General features: G+C 44.6%; 1 protein-coding gene across 1 annotated transcript in view; it reads right to left on the minus strand.

Annotated features, from left to right (window-relative positions):
- Positions 1-22,587, minus strand: part of LOC144752361 (butyrophilin subfamily 2 member A2-like) — a 613,785-nt gene that overhangs the window by 221,306 nt on the left and 369,892 nt on the right. The window contains exons 10-13 of the mRNA XM_078640296.1: positions 10,239-10,259; positions 9,372-9,392; positions 9,265-9,285; positions 6,143-6,163 (exon numbers count right to left, since the gene is read on the minus strand). Coding sequence (XP_078496422.1) covers positions 6,143-6,163; positions 9,265-9,285; positions 9,372-9,392; positions 10,239-10,259 — 84 coding nt within the window. The remainder of the gene's footprint in view (positions 1-6,142; positions 6,164-9,264; positions 9,286-9,371; positions 9,393-10,238; positions 10,260-22,587) is intronic.

Raw genomic sequence — 22,587 nt, forward strand, 5'->3', positions numbered from 1 at the left:
TCATAGAGATAGAACATAGTTAACATTCATAAACATTCTTGGATAGCAGGTACATATGGTGCTGACATTTATGGTATTCCTAAACAGCTTTATAACATGACACATTCTATAAAATAAATATCAAAGATAGGAAAATGCCCAAAAATTGAATTCCTAGAGTCTGAAGGGACAACATTATTTAAAATAGAAAAGTCTGAACGTGAATTGTCATAGTGTTCCTGACACATCCTCTAACAACTTTAAGCCACTGGGCAGCTCCTGATGGATCTATTAGCTATCACTGCAGGATGCCTGTAGGTAAATAAAGAGTTTTTAAAGTTGGAAAGGGATTCTGGAGCAGTACCTTTATCCCTTGGGCTGTGTTTGACCAGACAAACACATTCATTGCACCTTAGAAGAGGTTGGGTTCTACTTGTCTATCATGATAGTTTCTCACACTGCGCATGTTTACAGTCCTATAGGTAAAGTTGTACTTTGACGATTTGAACATTACAGAGCTTGAGATTTGGACCTGCTGACAGATTGTTACTTCTAGATATAAGTCCAATGTCTCCATACAGCACACACACGAAGCAATGTGTGACTATCCTTGTCTGTTTTTACTTACTAGGAGTGTCATTGACAACTCTGCAATGGCCTTCAATGCTCAATGTTGTTTATTATCCTTTCGGAGCGGACATTTAAAGAATTAAGTACTTACAACACTCTCTATGCATCTCTTATTTTATTGGGTTGATATGTGGCATAAAAGCCTCATGACTCATCGATTACAATGGCCTGGGCTTCCCTGGTGGGTGGCTACTATTCCTAATTGGAAAAAAAAACAATTAATTCGTCAGTGCATCTCCTGAGTGATTGTTAACTGAAGATAGAATACTCTATAGAGAGGTAATTAATGTATTTATCCTGCTCATGAGACTTTTAGGATTTAAATAAACACCTTCAGAAGTTGAAGTTTGTTGAATAAAAATAACTGTCTATAAGACATATGGAGATGTTACTCTGTGTACCAATCTATGAATGGATTTATGTTTTGTGGACTGTGATGTCTTGCATGAATCTTCTGAGAAGAAAATGTTTTCTAAATGCAGCTGTTCTCTAAATATGAATAACTATGACAGGATGGCCCAATGACAGCAGGCACTAGACCAAGGTTTTCGACCATGGGAATCACTTCTATGTCAGAGGGTGTGACAAGATTGACAAGGGTGGAACATTTGCCAGGTTATAATAAGTTTTAATAGTTTTCATTATCTCCACATTGTAATTACATCTCCCTGTGTTCTCCTCGTATATGCTTTAGGTGACCAGGAAGAAGGTATTTTACAACAAGCCTGATTAAAGCCAAGTTTCCTAGGTTATGAAAATGCTTATTTTAGAGATATAGGCAATGAATGTCTAAGACAGGCAGGGCTCAGACCATTACAGATGGCAAATGGAAATTATATTCACAAAGAGGAAGTGGCTTACTTAATTAAAAGACGGGATTGGAAGCTTTCACTAGAAAACTGTAGAACGAATAAAGTGAGGTCAATACATCTCAATGTTGTAAAGACTGGAGAGGAAAACAATATAACATTGGTGCCCTTTTCTTTTGGTATGACCTTAAGCAAGAAAACAATAAAAATGTATATTGTATTCTTTGAACTCTCATAACCGAACTTAAATTTCAGTTCTCATTTCTTAAACTGTTAATATATTTCTAGGCAACATTCCAGAGTCAGTGTATCAAGTAAGAAATATTTCAAACCTTCAGAACTTTAGACAACATACCAGTAAAGTTCCTGATTATAATGACACAAAAAACATTTTCAAGGCTTGAACTGTGATAGAGGATTTACTCTGTACAGTGGCAGCAAAATCCCACTGGAAGAGATCATAATTCATCCAATGCTTCTATATTAGAAGATACATTATAGCACTCAACTTTTTCTGTTTGGAGATTGTCTGTGTACACAAACGCATTTATTATGAACTCACTAGATTTAGTCTTTTATAATATCCATTTATTATTGCTCAATTTAAATACATACCTCTTGCTTTAATTAAATCACCTATCAGATAAATATAGAGAAGTAAAGGTTAGTATCGTTTTGAGTATGTGCAATTTATTTCTACATTGCCTGATGGTGAAAGTAACCAGATTAAGGACAACTGACAGAGGGTAGTACTAGCTATATGGAAGGTGTTTCCAAGTGTTCCAACTACTTTTTGGAAAATGTCTGAAATATCATATATCCATAAGATATATCGTTTCGCATAGTCAAAGATAGTTTATGCATTTCAAACTGACCTATCACATTAACATTATTGATACATTAAAAAAAATCCCTCAATCATTTCGATATTTTTTTAAAAGTATATTACATCAAGTTGATATAGACGAGGAGGACTCTAGATGGTCTATCCCAGCCCTGTCACTAGCTCCGATTAGAAAATGGTCAGCAAGGGCAATCCAGATCAATGCCCTGACCATGGAATTCAATTTAAGAGCACTAAATGGTAGGACAATCTCTGACCGTGAAGGAGCAAGGACCTTTAATAGGCTTAATGGCCCATCCAGAATGGATTACATCCTATTGGATGTTACACTATGGTGCGACCTAATAGATATGGAGGTCGTACCTTCTCAGGACAGTGACCACAACTCCTTATGCATGAAGATAAGGTGGGGTAAAATAAAGGGAAGTGGGAATAAATCCCCCTTGAAGACAACCATCGAGGTTGTCCCTTGCAATGGCAATCGCAGGCTGAAATGGGATAAGGGTAAACTCCAGAAAGGGAATCTTGAGAGGATAAGGGCGCATGTAGCAGAACTGACAGTAGAGTTGGAGGACCTCGATCTGAGAAATGGCAGTGACCAGGGGCCGCCATTCTCCTTGGCTTACAAGAATACGATAGAGGAAGTAGGACAATACTTTGTAGCCCAGGGCAAAGTAGGCAGAGGTAACAACAAACCGCCCACTTCCAGTAACCCATGGTATTCAGACCAGTGTAAGGCGAAACGGAAGGAGTTAACAGTCGCCTTGCTTAAAAAGAATCCCTCACTCGTTAGAGCGGCTAGGAAGGAGTATGCGAGGGCGATAGTGTTAGCTAAACGAGAGTGGTAGGAACAACATTGGCAGGACCTTAAATCCGCTGCCAACATGAAGAATGCCATGCTGTTCTGGGATCTGATTAACAAGGCCAGGAAGCAAAGTGTACCACCGATTGCTAACCACATAACGGAACAACAATGGCATTCCCACTTCTCTACACTGTATGACGGGAGAGAAGTATTAGACTCATCTCTTGTAGATTTAGATTCCAGGACCCAATCCCTAGTGGAGCACGAAGAACCATTTCTGCCCTCTGAAGTAATAGTGGCCATTAGACATCTGACCCCTAGGAAGGCAGCTGGCCCGGACGGGATACCAGGGGACCTCCTTTTGAATGATCCTGATGCCTGGGGCAGACTAATCGCCCTAATAATGAATTTGATCTCTAAGGGGTACCCTGTGCCAGATTCATGGAAGGGAGCAGAGGTGGTAACAGTGTACAAAAAGGGCGCAAGAGATGACCCTGCCAACTACAGACCGATCAGTCTGATTGACGTGATCCAGAAGGTGGTTGGCAGGGTCATCATCTCTAGGGTGGGTGTCTGGATGGAAGAGGAGCATGTTCTCTCCCACTTCCAATCAGGGTTTCGTAAGAAGGTGGGCACGATGGACCAGGTCTTCCGTTTTTTTGCGATCTATTGGAAGACCGTGACCATCAACAAGGGTAACCTCTATCTGGCATTCATAGATCTCAAAACGGCGTTTGACCTGGTCCCTCGTGCAAGGCTGTGGGATATTCTGGGGAAGATGGGCTTTCCAGGGCCACTTTTGGGTCTTATTGTGAAGCTACATGAGGGGAACTATGCGAGGATCAGATGGGGCACCCAGGGACAACTGACAGAAAAGGTGCCTGTGAGGAGTGGAGTCCGCCAGGGATGTGTAATGGCACCGACCCTGTTCTCCCTCTTTGTGAATGGAGTGGTGGATCATCTGAGGGAGGAAGTGGCAGATGCGCCATCCCTGGCGGGAGAAAAAACACCTACTCTACTCTTCGCGGATGATACCATCTTGATCTCTAAAACCCCCATAGGTCTTCAAAAACTGTTGGACCGCTTTAGTGTGTTTTGCACTGATAGAGGCCTCACCATCAACACCTCTAAAACAAAGCTTATGGCCATTTCACCTTCCAAGAGATTCAGGAATAATGTTTCGCTCAACGGTGTCCCCTTGGAGTTGGTCGACTCCTTTGACTATTTGGGTGTCAGGGTAAACAGCCGGATGAAATGGAAAGACCACCTGGCCAAAATGTTATTAAACCATAAAAAAGTCTCAGGGGTGGTTCTAAGGGAACAGCGGGAGTCGTGGAGCAAAACTGTAGCACCGACTCTTGCAATTTATGATGGTCAAGTATTGCCGGCAGCCTTATACGAATCCGAGTTGTGGGGGTTCGAGAATATACCTGAGCTAGTCACGTCTGAAAATAAGTTTATGAGAGACTTGGTGGCCCTCCCAGTTTCCACTCCGTTAATTCCACTATGGTTAGACCTAGGTAGGCGTCCCATAAAAGATATAGTGCTTCTGCGCCCACTACTCTTCTGGGTGCGTCTGAGAAGGACGCAGGAGCTTTACAATTATACTGCAGTTTTAGATGAAATCATCCTCCTCAACACAGGCAATAAGATCAAGTGGCTGTGCAACTTGAAACAGTTGGTTGTGAAACTGGGCTTAAGTGAAGTATGGTTGAGCCAAACACCGCCTCCCAAGCCAGTGATTAAGAAGCTCTATTGGGACTGGGTACAAGAGATGGCCACACGCAGATGGGAACGGGGACCTCTTGCCCAGCGTTTCCTTGAGATCAAATGGACAAGAAAACTTGAACCCTTCCTTGATTATATAGAGAAACCACTGGACAGATCACTTTGCCTAAAACTGAGGCTCGGGACCTTACCGGTGAATGACTTCTCCTCTGGGTGGAAAAATCCAGGAGATCTACCAAAAGCCTGTCCGGGCTGTGCAGCCCCCAACAAGTCAGTGGCTCACTTTTTCTTTGCCTGCCCGGCATATAGGGTTGCCAGGAAGATATGGTTAAAACCACCCTGCAAGGGGTTGGGCCTTAGATGTCACAAAATGGCCCTACGGGTCCTCTGTACTGATACGTCCTCTATTGCTATGGTGTGTGGGGTAGCTAAATACTTGGGTAGTGCATGTCAGACATGTACAAGGAGGGCCAAGTATACCCCCATGTAACCTAACCGCCAGCTGGCCCCCAGGCAGGAAGTGACTTTTTATGGTTTTTATGAAGCTGTTTTTAGCGCATATTTTAGCAATTTAAAAAATTTGAGTAGTATGTGATGTTATATGTTTATATAGGATTGGTGGGTCCCTGCAATTTTATCTTTTGAATGTACTGTATAAATTGTACATTTATATCTCAGTAATTTTAGAAAAATTGAGTAGTTTGGGATGATGTATGTTTACATAGGATTGGTGGGTCCCTGCTCTTTTATCTTTTTAATGTACTGTATAAATTGTATACTTTTATGATGAAATTTTTTATCGAATAAAGTAAACATCAAGTTGCCTAGCACTATTCTGGTTAGGGGTCTTTGAAAAGTATTACATTTATTGCAGGTTATAAAAAGGATTAAAAAATATCTAATATACAATATGTTGAAATCTTTAAAATCTCAAAACTATTTTGTTTAAAACCAAAGAATTATTTGGAAATTCATTCTTTTGATATGTCTTTTCAGGTAGCCTATAATAGATTATGAATTTCATAATGAGCATTTCTGGAGATTTGGAAAATGGAGTAGAAGTGTCTAATTGCACTGAAATCACTTGGTAATAATCTTGGGGTTTTCTGCTGCTGTGTGGATTGGGAATTGCCTTTCTTTCTTTGTAGAGCACTTCGGTTTTGTATAAAGGAGACATAGTCTAGTAAATAGCCCCTCTGTAGAGCTAAATATAGTTCCCAACATCATGATGAGCAAATATTGCAAGACAGGAAGTAACAATCTTCAGACAAGATGTGTAACAGAAGTACTCTACCTTGACTGGATGTGTGCTTGCCCTTACCCTTGTTTTAATGCAATTTCACATACCTTTTTCCTTCTGAAGAGTGTCTGAAATAGCAACGACAAATGTGTTACTTGTGGAGATTCAATACAGACTGTTGCCAAATTTCAAAGGCAACCATTCAAGAAATGTTCCATGTTTGAATATTTTGACTAGTGTGCTAGAGTGTAATGCTCTAAATTCAAGCAATTCACAAAAATCTAAGTACAATGTTAAAAATGATGAGAATAAAACTATCACAACACAATCATCATTTGACAATTTGAATTAAACAGGACAATTGAATCTGCATTTGGAACAACCGTGAGACCAACTCTTCAGCTGTGTAAAACTTTTCATCTGTGCATAAAAATGACCTTCATATTATCAGGAAATAAATAACAGAAAAATCATTTTGATGCTTTGCATCATTTTCAGTAAGCAAAAGTGGAAAGTTTGATAAATATGAGCCTAAGATGCTATTGAGCTGACTTGAGCTGGGAGAAAATGCCATACTTAAAGTTGGATTGAAATGTAAATCCTGAAATACTTGGCATCAAGTCAGCTAATAAACACAGCAGCATTATGCAATAGCCAAAGGAAGAAGCCAGATTAGGGTTTCAAATTATACCATCCTAGAGGTGGGTGAGTGCCAAATCATTACAAATGTCACTCAGTCTCCGGAGATGCATCATTCACCATGGCCTCTCCTCTGCCATAGAGTCACAACCTTCTCATGTCTCACCTCCAGGTGCAAGAACTCAGTCAAACTGCCAGCATGCATTATAAATCCCTTTGGACTGCAATTCATATTTAAAACACTGAGCAGTTCTTCATAATAAGTACTTACTGGGAATATTAAATCCCACAAGATGAGGTCAGGGACACAGTTGAACTCTAACACCTGATTCATTTATGAATATAACATTCAAACCCAGTAAGAATAGGAAATACATTTTTAAATATTTATAATAAACTTCTAACCTAAACCGTAAAATATGAGTGGTACTAAAACACAATATAAAAATAAATACAAAGATGCAATTTATGCATGTTGAAAACAGCAAGAAAACTTCTAACATTTTTATTATGTCTTCATCATTCTAACTGCCTTATGCTTTATTGAGATTTATACTATCTTTGCTTAAGCATTAAGTAGTAAATTGTGCCTGTGATTCTAGTCTGATTCACCCAACATGCTTATGATTTATTTATAAAATAGCAAGTTAGCTATTTCCTGTCATGAATAAGAAGCATGTAGGAGAATGGAACATGAACTCTGACAGCTGTAATGTATTTCCCCCCTGTGTCATCTCCAACTGAGGATTGGGCTACACAGGGGATGAAGATTTGCCTCTATAGCTGTGCCTCAAAGGCTATCACTTTCTATGATCTGATATCTCATATTCTATTGTATACTACTTGCAATTTTTATCTTATCCTACTTTTTATTTTGTAAACAATTACAGGATTTTTAGGTATTAAAGCAAGAATTGAACAAGACAAGAATGGCAGGAAATGTGCCAACTTGTTTATCATAGAGATAGAATATAGTTAACTATCATAAACATTCTTGGATAGCAGGTACATATGGTGCTGACATTTCTAGTATTCCTAAACAGCTTTATAACATCACACATTCTCTAAAATAAATAGCAAAGATTGGAAAATGCCCAAAAATTGAATTCCTAGAGTCTGAAGGGACAACATAATTTAAAATAGAAAAGTCTGAACGTGAATTGTCATAGTGTTCCTGACACATCCTCTAACAACTTTAAGCCACTGGGCAGCTCCTGATGGATCTATTAGCTATCACTGCAGGATGCCTGTAGGTAAATAAAGAGTTTTCAAAGTTGGAAAGGGATTCTGGAGCAGTAACCTTTATCCCTTGGGCTGTGTTTGGCCAGACAAACACATTCCTTGCACCTTAGAAGAGGTTGGGTTCTACTTGTTTATCATGATGGTTTCTCACACTGCGCATGTTTACGGTCCTATAGGTAAAGTTGTACTTTGATGATTTGAACATTACAGAGCTTGAGCTTTGGCACAGCTGACAGATTGTTACTTCTAGATATAAGTTCAATGTCTCCATACAGCACACACACGAAGCAATGTGTGACTATCCTTGTCTGTTTTTACTTACTGGGAGTGTCATTGACAACTCTGCAATGGCCATTAATGCTCAATGTTGGTTATTATCCGTTCGGTGCGGACCTTTAAAGAATTAAGTACTTACAACACTCTCTATGCATCTCTTAAGTTATTGGGTTGATATGTGGCATAAAAGCCTCATAACTCATCGAGTACAATGGCCTGGGCTTCCCTGGTGGGTGGCTACTATTCCTAATTGGAAAAAAAACAACTAATTCTTCAGTGCATCTCCTGAGTGACCAAGGTTTTCAACCATGGGAATCACTTCTAAGTCAGAGGGTGTGACAAGATTGACAGGGTGGAACATTTGCCAGGTTATAATAATTTTTAATAGTTTTCATAATCTCCACATAGTAAATTACAGCTGCCTGTGTTCTCCCCGTGTATGCTTTAGGTGACCAGGAAGAAGGTCTTTTACAACAAGCCTGAATAAAGCCAAGTTTACTAGGTTATGGAAATGCTTATTTTAGAGATATAGGCAGTGGATTTCTAAGACAGGCAGGTCTCTGACCATTACAGATGGCAAATGGAAAATATATTCACAAAGAGGAAGTGTCTTACTTAATCAAAAGACGGGATTGGAAGCTTTCACAAGAAAACTGTAGAACGCATAAAGTGAGGTCAATACATCTCAATGTTGTAAAGACTAGAGAGGAAAACAATATAACATTGGTGCCCTTTTCTTTTAGTATGACCTTAAGCAAGAAAACAATAAAAATGTATATTGTATTCTTTGAACTCTCATAACCGAACTTAAATTTCAGTGCTCATTTCTTAAACTGTTAATATATTTCTAGGCAACATTCCAGAGTCAGAGTATCAAGTAAGAAATATTTCAATCCTTCAGACCTTTAGACAACATACCATTAAAGTTCCCTGATTATAATGACACAAAAACCATTTTCAAGGCTTGAACTGGGATAGAGGATTTACTCTGTACAGTGGCAGCAAAATGCCACTGTAAGAGATCATAATTCATCCAATGCTTCTATATTAGAAGATAAATTATAGCACTCACCTTTTTCTGTTTGGAGATTGTCTGTGTAAACAAAAACATTTATTACGAACTCACTAGATTTAGTTTTTTATAATATCCATTTATTATTGCTCAATTTAAATACATACCTCTTGCTTTAATTAAATCACCTATCAGATAAATATAGAGAAGTAAAGGTTAGTATTGTTTTGAGTATGTGCAATTTATTTCTACATTGCTTGATGGTGAAAGTAACCAGATTAAGGACAACTGACAGAGGGTAGTACTAGCTATATGGAAGGTGTTTCCAAGTGTTCCAACTACTTTTTGGAAAATGTCTGAAATAACATATATCCATAAGATATATCGTTTCGCATAGTCAAAGATAGTTTATGCATTTCAAACTGACCTATCACATTAACATTATTGATACATTAAAAAAAATCCCTCAATCATTTCGATATTTTTTTTAAAGTTTATTACATCAAGTTGCCTAGCACTATTCTGGTTGGGGTCTTTGAAAAGTAATACATTTATTGCAGGTTATAAAAAGGATTAAAACATATCTAATATACAATATGTTGAAATCTTTAAAATCTCAAAACTTTTTTGTTTAAAACCAAATAATTATTTGGAAATTCATTCTTTTGATATGTCATTTCAGGTAGCCTATAATAGATTATGAGTTTCATAATGAGGATTTCCTGAGATTTTGAAAATGGAGTAGAAGTGTCTAATTGCAGTGAAATCACTTGGTAACAATCTTGGGGTTTTCTGCTGCTGTGTGGATTGGGAATTGCCTTTCTTTCTGTGTAGAGCACTTCTGTTTGTGTATAAATGAGACATAGTATAGTAAATAGCCCCTCTGTAGAGCAAAATATAGTTCCCAACATCATGATGAGCAAATATTGCAAGACAGAAAGTAACAATCTTCAGACAAGATGTGTAACAGAAGTACTCTACCTTGACTGGATGTGTGCTTGCCCTTACCCTTGTTTTAATGCAATTTCACATACCTTTTTCCTTCTGAAGAGTGTCTGAAATAGCAACAAGAAATGTGTTACTTGTGGAGATTCAATACAGACTGTTGCCAAATTTCAAAGGCAACCATTCAAGAAATGTTCCATGTTTGAATATTTTGACTAGTGTGCTAGAGTGTAATGCTCTAAATTCAAGCAATTCACAAAAATCTAAGTACAATGTTAAAAATGATGGGAATAAAACTATCACAACCCAACCATCATTTGACCATTTGAATTAAACAGAACAATTGAATCTGCATTTGGAACATTACATGAACAACAACCGTGAGACCAACTCTTCAGCTGTGTAAAAACTTTGCATCGGTGCGTAAAAATTACCTTCATATTATCAGGAAATAAATAACAGAAAAATCATTTTGATGCTTTGCGTCACTTTCATTAAGCAAAAACCGTGGAAAAGTTTGATAAATCTGAGCCTAAGATGCTATTGAGCTGACTTGAGCTGGGAGAAAATGCCATACTTAAAGTTGGATTGAAATGTAAATCCTGAAATACTTGGCATCAAGTCAGCTAATAAACACAGCAGCATTATACAATAGCCAAAGGAAGAAGCCAGATTAGGGTTTCAAATTATACCATCCTAGAGGTGGGTGAGTGCCAAATCATTGGAAAGGTTGGACCACTTGGTCACTCCGAACGTATGGCTGGGTGCCCCGCCTGCCCGGGAAACCTGTTGCAGGCGTGGGGCGTGCCCCGGCTGGTATATCCATAGTGATGTAGCCGGAGCACGCCCCCGCCGCATTAGAGGTTGTCCTAAAACTCCCCGCCCGGAAGTCCGTGCACTTAGGGCGGGAGAGGGATACCGCCCCACCTACCTGGAATAGGTTAAAAGGCGCGGTACCCAAGCAGGCGTCCTCTTGTTCCCGCGCTCTGAAGGTTGCACCACTCGTCGCTCGTGAGCCCTCAAAGGAACAAGCAACAATTTTTTGAACGTGGTAATTGTTGTTCTTTTCTGTTTCAGTTGTCCAGGCGTGCTCAAAAGTCCAAGGAGCAAGTGAGAAGAGCAGACCAGAGGATATGCCTGGAAAAAAGAATGGAAAGAGCTCCGAGATGGAACGGATGCTTCGTACACTGGTAACCCGCGTATCGGCGATGGACAGAAAATTTGGTAAAATGGACCGAATGGATCGCAGCTAAGCGGCGCTTCAGAAAAAGGTGGAAGCGCAGGGCGGGAAACGTAAGAGGGTTGAGGGGCCTGATTTGTCGAATGGCACCCCAGGGGCGAATAAGCATAAGTTAAGGAAAGGGAAAGTGATCCCTAGCGAGGCCCCGGTCCCGACTGAGGTCCTGCCCGTCCCTGTGTCCCCGCCGGCTGACCCGGTGTCCGCCCCGGTAGGGGGATTACCAATCCCGGTGATTATCACACCAATAGATAAAGAACAGATACCCCCAGAGCTGGCGATGCACTTGGCAGCGGTATTACCTTGGTTAACCGCATGCGTGCGGGCGGAATTCCGCTCGCACGCTGAGATTTTTAAAACCGCACTTTACATGACGAGCTGGGCTCGTCATGAGCGTGCGAGGAGGCTACCTCATGACGAGCCCAGCTCGTCATGAGCGTGGAAGGGGTTAAAGAAGGGAGCGGGGGAGACCGGGGCTGGGGACGATCCAGCTGCGGAGGCCAGGCAAATCATCGAGGAGCTCAGACGGGCACGAAGCTCTGGGGCTGGAAAATGCCTTCTGTCCGCCTACAGGTGACGAGCCCCGCTGCGGGAGAGAGTCGGAATAAAACGACAGACAAGACCGGAGTACTGGCGGAAGATGGTAAGAGATCGCTCCCAATCATGGGGGAGGGTGCTATGTTATGTTATGTTATGTTAATAACTTTTATTAGGCGCACAGCTGCCCCAGCGAAGGGGCGTCCTGGCGCCTGATCAGATACCACAACACAACAGGTCAGAGCTGAAAAGAAGAGAAATCAATTAACCGAAGCGAACAGGTGAGTTTTAATGGCGCGTCTGAAAAGAGTAAGGCTATCCAGGGCACGAATGTGTACCGGGAGGGAGTTCCATAAATCAGCCGCCAGGACACGAAAAGAGCGCCCTCCCATCCTACTCAGTCTGAACCTAGGCTTGATCGCCAGATGGAGAGATTCAGACCTGAGGGACCGTGTAGGGAGATACGGAGAAATGAGGCCCGCAATAGCAGGAGGGGAGGAAAGCTTCAGAATCTTAAATGTCAGACAGAGAGCCTTAAATTTGATTCTCTGTCTGACCGGAAGCCAGTGAAGGGAGGTCAGGACCGAGGAGACAGAACATCGTCTCGGGAGGCCCACGATGGCACGTGCCGCAGCGTTCTGCACAATCTGCAGCCTTGAAGCCTCAGCCTGGTTCACTCCAAGTAGCAGAGCACTCCCATAGTCCAATCGCGACAAAATGGAGGCCTGAACCACCAGTTGCCGCGTGGGGGGGTCGAAGAACTTAAGGACAGGTCGCAGTCCTCGCAGGATACCAAAACAGGTAGCTGCTGTCTTCTTTGTATGACTGGCAAAGGAAAGATGGGAATCCAGCCAGACCCCCACATTTTTAACTTCGGCCGCTGGAGTAGGAGAAGCGCCCAATTCGGGAGGCCACCACTGGTCTCCCCAAAGTTCCGTCTGCTTCCCTAAGATCAGGACCTCGGTTTTTTTAGCGTTAAGCTGTAAGCAGTTGCTACGCATCCACTTAGCCACAGCTATAAGTCCTGCCCGGAATCTGGGAGCATTCACCTCAGGGTCCCCACTGAGTGTCACCGCCAGCTGCGTGTCGTCGGCGTACGATGTCATGGTAAGGCCACATTCCCTGACGACAGCAGCCAGCGGTTTCACATACAGATTGAACAATGTAGGGCTTAAAGCGGAGCCCTGAGGGACTCCCAGACCCAGAGAGTGGAACAAGGACTGGCCTGGTGGAATGGCTACTTTAAAAAACCGGTCCGAAAGGAAGGAGCGGAACCACTCAAGAGCTTTCCCACTAATACCCACCTCCTCCAGACGTCGCAACAAAATGTCATGAGACACCGTGTCGAATGCGGCGCTCAGATCTAACAATAGGAGCGCCGCAGTCTGCCCCGCATCCAGCACTGACCGCAAATGCTCGATCATAAAGAGCAGAGCTGTCTCAGTGCTGTGTTGAGAGCGGAACCCATTTTGACTCTCGTCAAGAATGTTATTACGAGAGAGAAGGGTAGACAGGATGGTATTCACGTATGCCTCAGTGACCTTAGCGGTCCAAGGCAGGAGGGAAATGGGCCGGTAATTTTCCGGGAGCAAGGGGTCAAGATTGGGTTTCTTCAAAATAGGGCTGACCACAGCTTGCTTCCAGGAGGGAGGAACCACGCCCTCGGTGAGGGAAAGATTGATAAGATCCAGGATGGGCTCACGGCACATAGGCGGGAGCAGCGTAAAAAGCTCCGGCTTCAGCGGGTCTAAAGGAGAACCCGATTTAACTTTGAGGCTCAGAGTATCAAATACCTCAGTAGACATAGCCGGCAAGGAGGACAGAGTTTCCACAACCAAAGTCTTCACAGCACGAGGAGCCTCCTCGGGAACGGAGGATGTAAAACCTCGGTAGATTGCCTGCACCTTCTCCACGAAGAAGGATGCCAGACTCTCACAGTGTGAGTCAGTGCAGATTTCTATCGAGGTAGTCCGTTTCCCCATCAGATCTTTAAGTACCTTGAAGACAAGTTTGGAAGGATTAGGACTATTGGAGAACTCAGTTGACAGATGGCTCTATGATAGTTCTTGAGCTGGGCAAAGTACAGTGATTTAAGCACGGGATCAAAGGACTTCCTCCAGGCCCTCTCAGCTTGCCGGCAGGTTCTTTTAAGCTCGGCAAGATTCTATACCATCAAGGCGGGAAAGCCCGGCACAACATGTGCTGATGGCTACGAAAGAAATGGTGTGGGCCGACAAGTACATTAATATGTTTTCGTTGTTGACCGACAATAAGGAATTTGAGTATGCCAAGACCCAGAAGGATTTCTTACACCCAAGCGAATGGAGGGCCAAAATGGCGGAATTCAGGGTGGAGGAGACTGTGACGACTTGGATCAGGGCCTTCAATGTGTTTGGGGCAATAATACATGAGCGCACACCGGAACTGTTGGGAGCCCTGAACTGCTACCAGAGCAGGATCGTGGGCTACCATGAGAAATACGGGGGAGACGCATGGAAAGGGTATGATGTGTCTTTTAGAAAAGCAAAGGAGTTTAATGAATCATTGACTTGGGATTGCCTGGACACTGTATCTTGGCATGGGCAGTTCGCGCCAGGCCCGGCGATAGGCACGGGGTTGAGCATGAATGGTTTCAGGGCTGTTCCACAGAAGCAGCCGCAGCCCTTTCGGCCAACCCACGGGGGTGACTTTCAGTCGAGACCGGGTGTTAATGGAGGCAAGCGAAAGGTATGTTGGGGTTTCAACAAAGGTACATGTAGTAGGCCGCAGGGAACATGCAGGTTCAAGCATGCCTGCGCAAGTTGTGGCAATACATCCCACCACGAAATTAGCTGGCGATCCAAGGGCAATGTTTCCGGAGGGAAAGGGGGTACTCAGCAGAAGTGACACGGGGTCACGGAGGATTACCCAATCACCCGTGGCGATTTTGGCAATGACCCCCTGGCTAATCATATACCCTGATCGAGCGTCCGCCGGGATCCTGCAGAAGGGCTTCGCAAGGGGCTTCAGGATCCCGGCGGGTGACTTTCGAGGCTCCCCATGGTGTAGGAACCAAGCATCTGTTACGCACAACCTGACTGTGGTCGCTGCGAAGATTGCAAAGGAGGTTCGCTTGGGGCGGGTTGCGGGACCATTTGAAGAGGTACCGGCGGCCAATTTTGTGTGTTCCCCATTAGGGGTTGTTCCCAAGAGGGAGCCAGGCGAGTTCAGACTCATACATAATCTGTCTGCACCAACAGGGGCTTCTTTAAATGAGGCAATTGATCCGGGCGTATGCAGTGTGAGGTATGCATCGTTCGATGACGCAGTGGCCATGTTGAATGACCTGGGTCCGGGGGCACTGTTAGCAAAATCAGACATTGAATCTGCATTTAGGCTACTGCCGGTTCATCCGGAGGATCAGCATTTGTTGGGGTTTGCCTTCCAGGGAAGATATTACATGGACATGTGCATGCCGATGGGTTGTTCGATTACCTGTGCGTATTTTGAAATGTTTAGCTCTTTTTTGGAATGGGCTTTCTCAAGGGCCTCAGGGCATCAACATGTAATGCACTATCTGGATGATTTCCTGTTCCTCAGCCCAGCTGGCTCTCGGGACTGTGCAAAGGCATTGCAGGAATTTTGCGTGCTCATGCGGGGTTTCAGAGTGCCGTTGGCACCAGGGAAGACGGTGGGGCCGACTACCTCCCTGGAGTTTCTGGGCATCAAACTAGACTCTGTGGAAGGCTGTTTCCGGTTGCCATTGGAAAAGGTCACCAAATTCAGGGCCTCCTTGCAGCAATGTCTTAAGAGCAGTAAGGTGACTTTACACCAGTTGCAACAAACGGTCGGACAGCTGAATTTTGTGCTGCGGGTGATGCCGATGGCTCGACCTTTCTCGCGGTCCATCGCACAGGCCATAGTGGGCCTCAAGGAAGGCCACCATCGCACGAGGCTGTCGGCCGAGGTTCGCCAGGACATGCTCATTTGGCTGGCATTCCTGGCGGACTTCAATGGCCGGGTAGTCTGGACCAAGGCACCGGCCTCATCAGCAGAGTGGGTCTTTGGACAGACTCGGTGGGCAGCGTAGGCTTTGGCGCCATCCTAGGAAATCGCTGGTCGGCCCTGAGGTGGCCAGCATGGTGGGCGTCAAGTGGCCTGACGAGTAACATTGGTTTCTTGGAGTTGTTCCCGATCTGGGTAGCATTACTGGCATGGCCGGAAGTACTCAGGAATAACTCGGTGGTATTCTGGTCTGATAACATGACTGTGGTTGAATGCATTAATCAACAGGCAGCACGCTGCAAATGGATATTGCGATTGCTAAAAGAAATTGTGTTACAGTGCTTAAAGCTGAATGTGCAATTCAGGGCAAAACATGTGCCGGGTATACTGAATAATGCGGCAGATGCACTCTCTCATTTCAAAATGCTGGCATTCAGGGAGTTTTTACCGGCAGCGGAGCTAGCGGCAGCGCCATTTCCCGAAGCATTGTGGCAAATCTGCGTGCAGGATTACAAGACCTCGTGGCAGCCAGTCTAGGGCTCAGGACAAGGAAAGCTTATGAAGGTGCTTTCCGTGCGTACTGCGCCTTTTTGGGTCCCACATGGGAGCATAAATGGGGTCAGGAGGGCGCCTTCGCCCAATTTTTAGTGGCTCTTCACGAGGAAGGACGGTCAGCGGCAACCGCCAGTCGGTATAAGGCCGCCATATCGTTTATGACCCAGCTCCGAGGGGTCGGTGACCCCACAGATTTCTTCATGGTCAGGAAGGCGCTGTGCGGCTGGCGGCGCTTAGAGGGGCGCAAGAAGGATACTAGGCATCCGATAGGATTTGACAGATTAACCATCTTGCTGGCTGCACTGGAGGCGACATGCTCCTCAGCTAGTGAAGTTGTCCTATTCCGGGCTGCGTTTCCGCTGGCATTCTATGGTGCCCTGCGAATAGGCGAACTAGTGGCTGCCAATAAGAAGGATACCGAGGGGGGTCTGCGGAGGGACCATGTGCAGGTGAGGGGGGATTCCCTGCTCATCACGATTGCCAGGTCCAAGACCGACCAAGAGGCCAAAGGGAGTAGCATAGTGTTGCAGCGCGCTCCTGGTAGTCCTTGCTGTCCGGTGGCCCATGTAGCGGCTTACCTACAGCAAAGGGTGGCGACATGGGGTGGGGCCTTGCTGCGGCATATGGATGGCACCCCGTTGTCATAATTTCAGTTTCAAAAGGTGCTAGCAATAACAATTGCGGAAGCGGGCTTGAACCCGAGTGAGTTTGGGACTCATTCTTTCAGAATTGGGGCCGCTACAGAAGCAACGGCCGGGGGTCTGCAGGCAGACAAGGTTAAACAGTTGGGGCGAGGGTCTTCGGACTGTTTTAAACGGTACGTGCGGTTGCATATGTTGTGATTCATTAAGGATGTGCACTCACGTTGTTTCTCTTCTGTTTGGATTACAGTTTCACGGGCCTGTGACGCAGGACGGGAACTGGGACCAGCCCAGTATCAGCTATCCACCACGTCTGGAGTAAGGAATGGACAACGGGTGGTCTGGGTCGTGGGCCACTCATACGTGAGACGGGCCGCGGATGTATTCAGAGCAGGTGATGTGATTCATACATCTGGGGAATACGGTTTTTCAGTGTCCTTCTATGGACGGGGCGGTTTGGGCATTGCCCAACTGCAAGGTTTTGTTAAAGAATTGTTAGGGCGGCACAGGTCACCGCCATCAGTAGTCATAGTGCACATTGGGGGCAATGACTTGGTGAGATTGGGCGGACGGGCCTTAATCGAGCAGATACTGACAACAGTTAGTTGGTTGGCAAAAACCCTCCCAGAGTGCACACTAGCTTGGTCGTACATGGTGCAGAGGAAGGTATGGAGGGGGGGGCGATCCACAACAGCGTTGAGCCATTCGGTAAAGAGGGTCAACAATAAGATGGAGAAGTTGTTTCGGTCCGCCCACCTTCACAGTATACCTCACGGGTGCATCTGGGGGGATCACTGTTATTCTCATGATGGCGTACACCTGTCCAAGGAGGGGAATGACATATTGACAGGGGATCTTCTAGCCTGGCTAGTGGGATTGAGGAGATATGACCTATAGGAGTGTGGGGGGGGGCAGATCATCGGTCAACTATCTGGCCTGTGGCGGTAAGGTCATGATCGGTGAGCAATTTTCAAGGTCCCTAGTGGGGGCGCTACCCAGTACAGATGGGAGCGCCCGGGGGGAGGAGGCCATTGGCCCCTCCCATGGGGGGGTAGCACCCAATACGGATGGGATCGCCCAGGGGGAGATGGCCATAGGCCCCTCCCAGGGGGAGACGGCTATAAGCCCCTCCCAGGAATTTCCCGGGGGCCGGATAGCCGCTGCGGCGGAAGAAAGTGCGGGGAAGGGGGGGAGTCTACGCTGTCCTTCTTACGGTTACCCCGCACGTGATCTCGGACGACCTTAAGATGGCGCCGAGTGGAAAAGGGGCCCCCATGCAAGGGAAGTTACGGTTGGCTAAGAGGGTACAGCCCTCAGCGCAGGCGCCACTACGAGAGGGCGGATTTGGTGATAGGGATCTGACACCGGTTAAGACCTTGCCGTTCGTATACAATGCACGATGCCATGATGTTAGACTCGGCTAGGAAATCTTTGTATTAGAGATTTGTTAAGGTTAGCCTCAATACCTGTCTTCATCAAGTGTAATGGAAGTTGAATTTTGTACATGATAAATGAAACGTTTTATTTAAAGTTTTACATTTTGTTTCATATTTTAATAAATACGGCCGGGGGGGTCTTGAGGCCCCCCTGCCTTCCAAAAGCTCAAACTGTGTCTGTCTCCTACCATTGGGATTGATGGTGGAAGGGGTGGCGGGCATTCCCAGACCATATGGAAAGGGGGGACCACTCGGTCACTCCGAACGTATGGCTTGGTGCCCCGCCTGCCCGGGAAACCTGTTGCAGTCATGGGGCGTGCCCCGGCTGGTATATCCATAGTGATGTAGCCGGAGCATGCCCCTGCCGCATGAGAGATTGTCCTAAAACTCCCCGCCCGGAAGTCCGTGCACTTAGGGCGGGAGGGGGATACCGCCCGCCTACCTGGAATAGGTTAAAAGGCGCGGGACCCAAGCAGGCGTCCTCTTGTTCCCGCGCTCTGAAGGATGCACCACTCATCACTCGTGAGCCCTCAAAGGAACAAGCAGCAATTTTTTGACCCACCCACCAGCCCCTGAGGCAGAAGTTCGGGAGGAAACAAAGTAATGATCAACATGGAGTAGGGCACAGAACGTCGTGTCCAGATTGAGTCCGAATTTGTTGACGCAAAGGACGACCTATTGATAGGCCTCTTTTTCCTTTGTAGATTGGTATTATCAAGTATCATGTGCCCCTTTTCTTTTACAGTGTTTATAGGGGGACACCTGCTCCGCAGGGACGGGGGTAAGGGGAGAAATGCACCTAATTGCGTGTTACTTTTGTATGAATTGTTTTCCCCAGTAAATAGGTTTTTAAAAACTGTCGTATTTATTAGTCTTCGGTCGGGCGGTAAGGTCATGATCGTGAGCAATTTTCAAGGTCCCTAGTGGGGGCGCTACCCAGTACAGATGGGAGCGCCCGGGGGGAGGCGGCCATTGGCCCCTCCCATGGGGGGGCGGCACCCAATACGGATGGGATCGCCCAGGGGAGACGGCCATAGGCCCCTCCCAGGGGGAGACGGCTATAAGCCCCTCCCAGGGGGAGACGGCTATAAGCCCCTCCCAGGAATTTCCCGAGGGCCGGATAGCCGCTGCGGTGGAAGAGAGTGCGGGGAAAGGGGGGGAGTCTACGCTGTCTTTCTTACGGTTACCCCGCACGGGATCTCGGACGACCTTAAGATGGCGCCGAGTGGAAAAGGGGCCCCCATGCAAGGGAAGTTACGGTTGGCTACGAGGGTACAGCCCTCAGCGCAGGTGCCACTACGAGAGGGCGGATTTGGTGATAGGGATCTGACACCGGTTAAGACCTTGCCGTTGGCCCTTAACGATAGGATGTACAAAATTCGTATACAATGCACGATGCCATGATGTTAGACTTGGCTAGGAAATCTTTGTATTAGAGATTTGTTACGGTTAGCCTCAATACCTGTCCTCATCAAGTTTAATGGAAGTTGAATTTTGTACATGATAAATGAAACGTTTTATTTAAAGTTTTAAATTTTGTTTCATATTTTAATAAATACGGCCGAGGGGGTCCTGAGGCCCCCTGCCTTCCAAAAGCTCAAACTGTGTCTGTCTCCTACCATTGGGATTGATGGTGGAAGGGGTGGCGGGCATCCCAGACCATATACAAATGTCACTCAGTCTCCGGAGATGCATCGTTGTCCATGGCCTCTCCTCTGCCATAGAGTCACATCCTTCTCATCCTTCCCTCTGTAGAGCAAAATATAGTTCCCAACATCATGATGAGCAAATATTGCAAGACAGGAAGTAACAATCTTCAGACAAGATGTGTAACAGAAGTACTCTACCTTGACTGGATGTGTGCTTGCCCTTACCCTTGTTTTAATGCAATTTCACATACCTTTTTCCTTCTGAAGAGTGTCTGAAATAGCAACGAGAAATGTGTTACTTGTGGAGAGTCAATACAGACTGTTGCCAAATTTCAAAGGCAACCATTCAAGAAATGTTCCATGTTTGAATATTTTGACTAGTGTGCTAGAGTGTAATGCTCTAAATTAAAGCAATTCACAAAAATCTAAGTACAATGTTAAAAATGATGAGAATAAAACTATCGCAACACAACCATCATTTGACCATTTGAATTAAACAGAACAATTGAATCTGCATTTGGAACATTACATGGACAACAACCGTGAGACCAACTCTTCAGCTGTGTAAAAACTTTGCATCAGTGCATAAAAATTACCTTCATATTATCAGGAAATAAATAACAGAAAAATCAATTTGATGCTTTGCATCACTTTCATTAAGCAAAAACAGTGGAAAAGTTTGATAAATCTGAGCCTAAGATGCTATTGAGCTGACTTGAGCAGGAAGGAAATGCCATACTTAAAGTTGGATTGAAATGTAAATCCTGAAATACTTGGCATCAAGTCAGCTAATAAACACAGCAGCATTATGCAATAGCCAAAGGAAGAAGCCAGATTAGGGTTTCAAATTATACCATCCTAGAGGTGGGTGAGTGCCAAATCATTACAAATGTCACTCAGTCTCCGGAGATGCATCATTCACCATGGCCTCTAATCTGAAATAGAGTCACATCCTTCTCATATCTCACCTCCAGGTGCAAGAACTCAGTCCAACTGCCAGCATGCATTAGAAATCCCTTTGGACTGCAATTCATATTTAAAACACTGAGCGGTTCTTCATAATAAGTACTTACTGGGAATAATAAATCCCACAAGATGAGGTCAGGGACACAGTGGAACTCTAACACCTGATTCATTTATGAATATAACATTCAAACCCAGAAAGAATAGGAAATACATTTTTAAATATTTATAATAAACTTCTAACCTAAACCATAAAATATGAGTGGTACTAAAACAGAATATAAAAATAAATACAAAGATGCAATTTATGCATATCGAAAACAGCAAGAAAACTTCTAACATTTTTATTGTGTCTTCATCATCCTAACTGCCTTATGCTTTATTGAGATTTATACTATCTTTGCTTAAGCAGTAAATAGTAAATTGTGCCTGTGATTCTAGGCTGATTCACCCAATATGCTTATGTCATGAATAAGAAGCATGTAGGAGAATGGAACATGACCTCTGACAGCTGTAATGTATTTCCCCACTGTGTCATCTCCACCTGAGGATTGGGCTATACAGGGGATTAAGATTTGCCTCTATAACTGTGCCTCGAAGGCTATCACTTTCTATGATCTGATATCTCATATTCTATTGTATACTGCTTGCAATTTTTATCTTATCCTACTTTTTATTTTGTAAGCAATTTCAGGATTTTAAGATATTAAAGCAAGAATTGAACAAGACAAGAATGGCAGGAAATGTGCCAACTTGTTTATAATAGAGATAGAATATAGTTAACATTCATAAACATTCTTGGATAGCAGGTATATATGGTGCTGACATTTCTGGTGTTCCTAAACAGCTTTATAACATCACACGGTCTCTAAAATAAATAGCAAAGGATGGTAAATGCCCAAAAATGTAATTCCTAGAGTCTGAAGGGACAACATTATTTAAAATAAAAAAGTCTGAACGTGAATTGTCATAGTGTTCCTGACTCATCCTCTAACAACTTTAAGCCACTGGGCAGCTCCTGATGGATCTATTAGCTATCACTGCAGGATGCCTGTAGGTAAAAGCGAGGGCAAGGATATACGCTCTTTCATTGTTCAGCTATTCAAAGACACACTCCCTGAACTCGCATCCTGGAATTGGGACCTTGAAGTCCAATGAGTTCATAGAATTCCATTTACCCTGAAGGCCTCTACACTGCAGGGGAGGTACCCGCGTGCCGTTTTGGTACACTTCGGAAAATTCCTTCTCCGCCAAGCCATTGCTGATAAAGTAAAACCTGAAGCGCGCCATAGCGGAGATTCAATTTCCTACTTTGTCAGGCCTGACTTTTGTAACACTACTGTGGAGAGGAGATGGCGCCTTCGCCAGCTGATCAAACCCTTTCTGGAAAAAAAAGCTCAGGTTTACCTTAATAACCGTACGAAACTTAAGGTCAT

This window comes from Lissotriton helveticus, chromosome 5_1 (genome assembly GCF_964261635.1).
Source record: "Lissotriton helveticus chromosome 5_1, aLisHel1.1, whole genome shotgun sequence".
Classification (NCBI taxonomy): Eukaryota; Metazoa; Chordata; class Amphibia; order Caudata; family Salamandridae; genus Lissotriton; species Lissotriton helveticus.